This window comes from Gekko japonicus, unplaced genomic scaffold (assembly GCF_001447785.1).
Source record: "Gekko japonicus isolate JY-2015 unplaced genomic scaffold, Gekko_japonicus_V1.1 scaffold78, whole genome shotgun sequence".
Lineage (NCBI taxonomy): Eukaryota > Metazoa > Chordata > Lepidosauria > Squamata > Gekkonidae > Gekko > Gekko japonicus.
Window position 1 is genome coordinate 2,008,428 of NW_015165236.1, and position 7,502 is coordinate 2,015,929.

At 60.9% G+C, this 7,502-nt stretch overlaps 2 protein-coding genes across 2 annotated transcripts in view; both read left to right on the plus strand.

Moving 5' to 3' along the window:
* TMEM8A (transmembrane protein 8A) overlaps window positions 1–5,018 on the plus strand; it is an 8,196-nt gene extending 3,178 nt beyond the window's left edge. The window contains exons 7-12 of the mRNA XM_015409895.1: window positions 71–222; window positions 491–621; window positions 1,426–1,604; window positions 2,065–2,211; window positions 2,547–2,663; window positions 3,504–5,018. Of these exons, the coding sequence (XP_015265381.1) occupies window positions 71–222; window positions 491–621; window positions 1,426–1,604; window positions 2,065–2,211; window positions 2,547–2,663; window positions 3,504–3,800 (1,023 nt within the window). The 3' untranslated portion in view covers window positions 3,801–5,018. The remainder of the gene's footprint in view (window positions 1–70; window positions 223–490; window positions 622–1,425; window positions 1,605–2,064; window positions 2,212–2,546; window positions 2,664–3,503) is intronic.
* The window catches only part of MRPL28 (mitochondrial ribosomal protein L28), a 6,956-nt gene continuing 3,569 nt past the window's right edge, over window positions 4,116–7,502 (plus strand). The window contains exon 1 of the mRNA XM_015409896.1: window positions 4,116–4,163. Within this exon, the coding sequence (XP_015265382.1) occupies window positions 4,116–4,163 (48 nt within the window). The remainder of the gene's footprint in view (window positions 4,164–7,502) is intronic.

Sequence of the window (7,502 nt, forward strand, 5' to 3'; positions counted from 1 at the left end):
CGCCTGGCTGGCCTGAGCGGCATCTCTCTGTGTGTGTGTGTGTGTTGCTGGATTGGGAACTCCCCCCCAGCAGCTGCCTTTGCCCTTCGTGCCCGCAGCATTCTCCCAGGGCTACCCGCTGAACGTGTCGGGGTCCTCGACGGAAGCCGCGCTCAGCATCCCCTACCCAGAGTCGGACTACTGGTTCCTGACCCTGCAGCTCCTCTGCCCGAAGGACGGCGGGTGAGTCAGATGTGCTGGATGGGGGGGGTGGGGGGAGAGGAGCCCCGAGGGCAGTGGGGCGTGGTCTTCTGTGGGGCATGCCATTCCCCTCGTGCCAGGCCTTCCCTCAGCACCCTCCTCCTGGATCTCTTCCTTTCCCTCGGCACCAGGGCGGTTGCTGGGGACCCCCGTCTCCCCTTCCCCCTCCCCTTCCCCGCCGATTGCCGGCAGACCTGCCTCGGAGGCCTCTCGCTGTAAACGTCCTCTCCTGTTCTCTCTCCGGCCGCAGGGAATGTGCCCCAGCCCTGGTGACGGTCACCGCCTTCCTCAGCCCTTGCTTTGAGGACTGCGGGGTGTACGGGCACTGCAGCTTCCTGAGACGCCACGGCTACGTCTACGCTGGGTGCAGCTGCAAGGCCGGTGAGGAGAGCCTCAAGGGGGGCCGCCGGGGGGGGGCCTGGCAGGACACCTGTGCCTTGCGCCGTCCTCTCCTCTCGTCCCTGCCGCTGCTTCCTCGGGAGCAGGGGGTGGGGGATTTATCTTGGCCTGCGCCGATACCTGCTGGACGGCCCCCTCTCCCGCTCAGGTTCTCACAGCCGACGCCGGCCAGGCACTCCACACCAGGCAGGCCAACTGGGCATGGCCGGGCAATACCTTCAGGAGGATGCGGCCCAGAGCTCTGGTGGTTTTCTTTGTAAGCACCCTGCCACGGTGCCTTTGTGTCTAGGCCCCCCCCCCCCCCCGGCGGCCAATCAATCAGGAATCAACCACAGGCTTTCAATGAAGTTTCAGTTTATTGTTCCAGTGTAGGCAAGTCGTCCACACACGCTCAGTGTCAGAACTCATTCAAAAAGCGGGAAAGGGTCAATTGTACCTGGTTCAAAGCGGGGTCTCCTGATGGCTCAAAGCCATTCAGGGAAGAAGCCTTTGCGCACGTTCCAAGGGAAAGCGGTGCAGCCGACACCAAGGTCAGACAGCGATAACAGGGACACTGAGAATCGAAACCAAACATACCAGCCCTGAAGGAAGTCACAAATCCGCCGCCTCCCCCTCCATAACTGACACCGAGAGGCCGAGCCGGGGCCCTTCAGCTACTCTTGACCCCCTTCTTGTGCAGCCCCCCCCCCCCGCCCCCAGGCACTGGCGTTCCTGCCTAGGTGGTTCCTGCTGGATGACTCACTCAAGGGGCCTTTCTTTCTGTCCCTCCCCCTTTCCCCCTGGCAGGCTGGAGCGGGTGGGGCTGCACAGACGGCTCGCAGGCCCAGTCCATTGGCACCCAGACGCTGGCCACCCTCCTGCTGACGCTCAGCAACCTGATGTTCCTGCCCGCCCTTGCCGTGGCCCTGTACGGCTACCACTTGGTCGAGGCCTCGGTGTATCTCTTCACCATGTTCTTCTCCACGGTACGTCCCGTCTCCCGGTCCGGCTGGCCGCCTGCCGTGTGGGTCTCCCCGAGGGAGGCAGGACCTGGGCCGGGCTGCAGGTGTGGTGCCAGGGGGTGCGGGCAGGCCGGCTTCCCGCCTCTGCGCCTGCACCTGCCTCCTCGTGTCTTGAGGACTGGGCTTCCCCCACCACCACCATTTTCAGCCACCGCACGGGGACTTGGCGGCCCTGGCGCGGCTGGCGGGGGAGCAGGCCTCTTCAGTCTGGTGCAGAGCAGAGCGGGGGCTCTTGCCCGTTGCCTGGATCTGGGCCCACGCCCTTCCCTGCCCCTGGACACCACCTCCCATCCCGTCCCCCGTCTGGCCAGAGGGAAGCCGCTGGGCTGTGCCGAGTTGAGTCCCCTGTAGGGAGGTCCTGGCAAGTTGCGCTCCGCTGGCTCCCTGGTGCCGACACCCTTCTCTCCCTTCCCCTCGGCCATAGTTCTACCACGCCTGCGACCAGCCCGGGGTGGCCGTGCTGTGCATCATGGACTACGACACGCTGCAGTTCTGCGACTTCCTGGGCTCCGTGGTCTCCATTTGGGTCACCATTCTGTGCATGGCCCAGCTGAAGAAAATGCTGAGATACGTACGTGGGAGGAAACGGCTCGTGGGCGGGGGTGTTTGCGGATAGCCTGTTTCAAGGCGGAACAGCGGAGTTCCCACCTGGAACCCGGCCAGCAGCTGGAGGCGCTGCATTCCTTGGGAGGGAGGGAGGGAGGGAGGGGGGGGGGCCCACTGGCTTCGACGGGTTCCAGAAGGGGCTGCCCAAACTCACTGGCAGTCTTGTGCTGCTTCCACGGCACCTTTCTGTTCAGACTGAGCTCTGCCTGTCGCTGCCCACCTGCCCTAGCTCCGGGCTTCCCCGATGCCTCTGGACCGTGGGCAAAGGGTCTCATCCTGTCCTTCTGTTGCCCACTGTAGGTCCTCGGGGTGCTGGGGACCCTCTTCATCGCCATGTCTCTGCAGCTGGACCGGAGAGGGGTTTGGAACATGATGGGGCCCTGCCTCTTTGCCTTCATCATCATGACCTCAGTCTGGGTAGGTGGCTGAGACCGGCACTCAGGTCTTCTTATTCACCCGGAGACTCTCTCCTCTCGGGGAAGGATACTGGCCTGGATCCGGTGGGGTGTGAGGGGAAATAAACAGCACAGTTCTGCCTACACAAGAAGAAGGAGGGTCGGTTTTTATACCTCACTCTTCTCTACCCTAAGGAGTCTCAAAAGCAGCCTACATTCGCCTTCCCTTCCTCTCCCCACAACAGGCACCTTGTGGGGTAGGTGGGGCTGAGAGAGTTCTGAGAGAATGGTGAGTGGCCCAAGGTCACCCAGCGGGCTTCACGGGAAGGAACCAAACCCGGCTCTCCAGATCAGAGTCCGCCACTCTTCACCACTGCACCACACTTTGCTCTCAGATCTTGCATGGTGCCTCGCTAGCATTTTCCTCCGTGCAGATATTTAAGTGCCTGGAAACTGGATGCCCCAGAGAAAATGGCGGGAAAAGACCGTGGTGGCTGGGAGGAAAGTGCTAGGTGTTGCACAAGATCACGCACAAGTGGAACGGCGCCATGCCTGCATTTCCACTTGCACCTTGCTGGATCCAAGCCGCTCTAAGCGGAACTGGAGCTTTTCCTAGATCAAGCTGCAGCTCGTAAGGAAGGCCCGTTTTGGGTCTTTGGCACATCCACAGTTAGACGGGTATTCTGCTTTAAATTGGCTTAGTTCTTAAAAAGTGCTACACATTTATTTAATTTATTCCGCGCCTGGACTTCCAGGTGGATTGCACCATGTTGGTCAAGGCAGTCGGCTGGACGAGATGAGAGACAGAGCTCCTCTCATCTCTGCTCTTGCTCCGGCCAGTGACCCTGACTTCCTTCCGCAGGCCTACCGTGGTGTGAAGCGCCGCCACTGTTACCCACCCTCCTGGAAGCGCTGGGCCTTCTTCCTCTTCCCTGGCATCAGCTTGGCCCTCATCGCCCTGGCAGTCTATGCATTCATGGAGACGAATGAGAATTACTATTACACCCACAGCCTGTGGCACGTCCTCATGGCCGGCAGCGTGGCCTTCCTCCTCCCCCCAGGAGACAGACCCAAGCGGCTGTGGGCGTGGTCGCGCAAGCTCCTCTGCGGCTACCAGATCTGCAAGAACGACCGGGAAGAGCTCTACGCGGTGACGTGACTGACGGTCCTCCCGCCGCAGCGCCTGCCGGGCTTCTCTGAGAGATTGGCGGATGCCTTTCCAAAGGCCACCGGACCGTGTGTGAGACGGGCTGCTGGCCGAGCCAACCGGGCAAAGAGCTTGGGGGCGAGGGAGCGGGCTCTGCCAGGCCTCACGAAAGGCTACCAGGGCTGTGTAGACTTTCTGTTCAGCGGAGGGTTTGTGAGCCTGGTCAGACTCTCCAGCTCGCAGCCGCCCCTGGCTCCAGCCACATGGCTGAGGCACAAGAACCACCCCGAGGAAACAAAGCTGCGAGGGGCAGTGGGGACCTGACAGATGGCGACACGGAGCTTCCTGCCGCTCACCCCACCGGAGAAGGAAAGGGTGGGGGTGGGGACTCACCCCCGATCCCTTTTTCTCTCTGTGTCGCCTCCCTGGAGACAGGAGATGCCGGCCGGGGCTGCTGCAGGAGCCTTTGCTTACGCAGCCCCTGGGGAGACGGGAGGGTCCTGGGGGGGGGGGGGGGATGTGATAAGCTTGGTGTGTGCACGTCAGACCAGACCAGCTCCCACTAAGTGGGCGTCCCTCAGGGAAGTGTTTCGGTTGTTCAGGATCACGGTGTCCTGAACAGCCCCGTCTGGTTGGCTGTGATGACCCAGTTCTGCTCACGAGCTCTCTCGGTCACTTTGTGTTTCCGTTCCGTTTTTTGCACAAGACTGTGCTTGGCAGCACTGAGGCCGATACGGTGGCTCCGTGCCTTTTGCAGCGATTGCTGTGGGGTGTGAATCCAGGCGGGACTGAGGTGGGACCTGCCCTGGATGAAACCGAGCCAGGCGGCTGCCGCCTCTCGGGAGGACCGGGATTCAGCATAAAAATCCCGAGCCACTGGGGAGCCACGTGGCTTCCCCTTTGGTGGCCTCCTCACCCCGCTGGGCTTGTTGCAGGTCGGTGGACTCCACGCACCCAGTTCCCGCCCCGTCCCTGCTTGAGGTGTCTCGAGGAGTTCAGGGCTGGCACTAGCGGAGCTGGAGTTGGCTGTCCTCCCCCTCCCCTCCCCTCCCCTCCCCCTTTCAAAGATGTCTTTTGCACAAACGAGGTGAAGAAGAAGTGGGTTAGGGTCTTTGTGGAGCAATAACAGTTGATGAAGTGGAAGGGCCTTCCCGGCCGTCCCCTTTGATTCTTGCCGCTGATTTCATTCTGTTTTGGTTTTTGGTCCCTACAGGAAATAAAGGGAATGTGACATGCGATGAGTTTCCGTGCCTGTGGTGTTCCTTGCCCTTCCCTGTAGGGGCTTTTTCCATCGCCGTGCGTGTCCTGTGCCCCCTCACAGCACGGGCAACCGAACAAAGAACCATGGGAGCCAAGCAGGGAAGGCTCTGCTGCTGCTGCTGCTGCTGCTTCTTTAGGGGGGCCTGACCCCCTTGGCTAGCGTCCCCCGAGGGAGCAGGCCACCACAGCCCCACCCTCCCCACCCTCCCCATCCCTGAACGGTCGGGTTAGAATGGATAAAAGGAAGTCCTTCTTCACCCAAAGAGCGATGAAGACGTGGAATTCACTGCCACAGGAAGTGGCGGCGGCTACAAGCATCGACGGCTTCAAGAGGGAACTGGATTAGCATATGGAGCAGAGGTCCATCAGTGGCTGTTAGCCACGAGGTATAGATAGGAACTCTTGGTCTGGGGCAAGGGATGCTCTGTCTTCTTGGTGCTTGGGGAAGGGGCAACAGTGGGAGGGGCTTCTAGTGTCCTGGCCCCACTACCTCCTGATGGCCCCACTACCTCCTGATGGCCCTCCTGATGGCCCCACAGACCTCCTGATGGCCCCTGGTATTTTTGGCCACTGTGTGACATAAGAGCGTTGGACTGGATGGGCTATTGGCCTGATCCGATGTTGGCTTACGTTCTTATGTCTGGGGCCAGTGATGCTCTGTATTTTTGGTGCCTGGGGGGGGGAACAGTGGGAGGGGGCTTCTAGTGTCCTGGCCCCACTGCTGGACCTCCTGGTGGCACCTGGTATTTCTGGCCACTGTGTGACCCAGAGTGCTGGACTGGATGGGCCATTGGCCTGATCCAATATTGGCTTCTCTTGTGTTCTTATGTCTGGGGCACAAGGTGTAGATAGGAACTCTCGGTCTGGGGCAAGGGATGCTCTGTATTCTTGGTCCTTGGGGGGGGCAACAGTGGGAGGGCTTCTAGTGTCCTGGCCCCACTGCTGGACCTCCTGATGGCCCCTGGTATTTTTGGCCACTGTGTGACACAGAGTGTTGGACTGGATGGGCCATTGGCCTGAACCAACACTGGCTTCTCTTATGTGCTTAATATGGAACAGAGGTCCTTCAGTGGCTGTTAGCCACAAGGTATATAGATAGAAACTCTCGGTCTGGGGCAAGGGATGCTCTGTATTCTTGGTGCTTGGGGGAGGGGGGCAACAGTGGGAGGGCTTCTAATGTCCCGGCCCCACTGCTGGACCTCCTGATGGCCCCTGATGGAGTGGGTGTAGTGGTTAAGTGCACGGACTCTCATCTGGGAGAACCGGGTTTGATTTCCCCACTCCTCCTCCACTCGCAGCTGCTGGATGACCTTGGGCAAGCCGTAGTTCTGACAAGAGCTGTCCTTGAGAAAGAGCAGTTTCTGCCAGAGCTCTCTCAGCCCCGCCTACCTCACAGGGTGTCTGTTGTGGGAAAGGAAGGGGAGGGAAAAGGAGTTTGTTGGCCGCTCTGAGACACCTTTGGGCAGTGAAGGGCCATGGGGTACAAATCCAATCTCTTCTCTTCTTCTTATGCTCTTATGTCCTCTCTCTCTCTCTGCCTGGCCAAGAGCTGGTTTCTCCGGGAAGGGGTGGGGGTGCTGTGTGGGCGCGTGTGCCATGAGCCCCCCAGGCTGCCTCCGTCCCTTCCTCTGGGCTTGGAAATGCCCGGAACTCTGGAGGGCGGAGGGGCTTCACTGGGGCCCGGGGCGACAGAGACCGCCCTCCAAAGGGGCCGCTTTCTCCAGGGCGGATTGAAAGGTCCGTTGGAAGGAGGGTTGCCAACTCCAGGTCCGGAAAATAACTGGAGTTTTGAGGGTGGAACCGGGGGGGGGGGGGGAGTGGGACCAGTGTGTGACAGTGTGGAGTGACAGTGTGGAGCCAGCTCACAGTTTCTTAGCCTCCGGCTCACACATTTCTATCTCAGCCCAGGAAGGACGTGGCGGCTCCAGAGCCAACTGATTTATGCAGTAGCCAAAGTGGCTCGCTCACAACTTTTATGCCAGTAGCAGCTCACAAAGCAGAATTTTCGCTCACAGGACTCCGCAGCTGAGAGGGAGCCTTGGTCCTGGCTCTGTGGTAGAGCCTCTGCTTGGTGTGCATCGGCAGGTTCAGCCCCCCCCCCCCCCCCCCCCCCCGCTGGCAGTGCTCCCTCCAAGCGGAGTCCGTGTGAGCCAGCTCACAGCTTTTTCAGCCTCGGGCTCACACATTTCTGTCTCAGCCCGGGGGGAAGGACGTGGCTCCAGAGCAGACGAATCGACGCAGGAGGAGCCCGATTCGCTCGCCCACCACAGCTTGGACGCCAAAGTGGAATTCCTGCTCGCGGGAGTCCGCCGCTTAGAGGGGCCCTGGTCGGCCCCCTTCCTTCCTTCCTCCCGCAAGCAGCAGCAGCAGCACCACTTCCCCCAGGAGGGTCCGTGCCCCGCGTGACCACCCCCCCACCCCACCCCACCCCCGTTGCCGAACGGGAAACGCGCC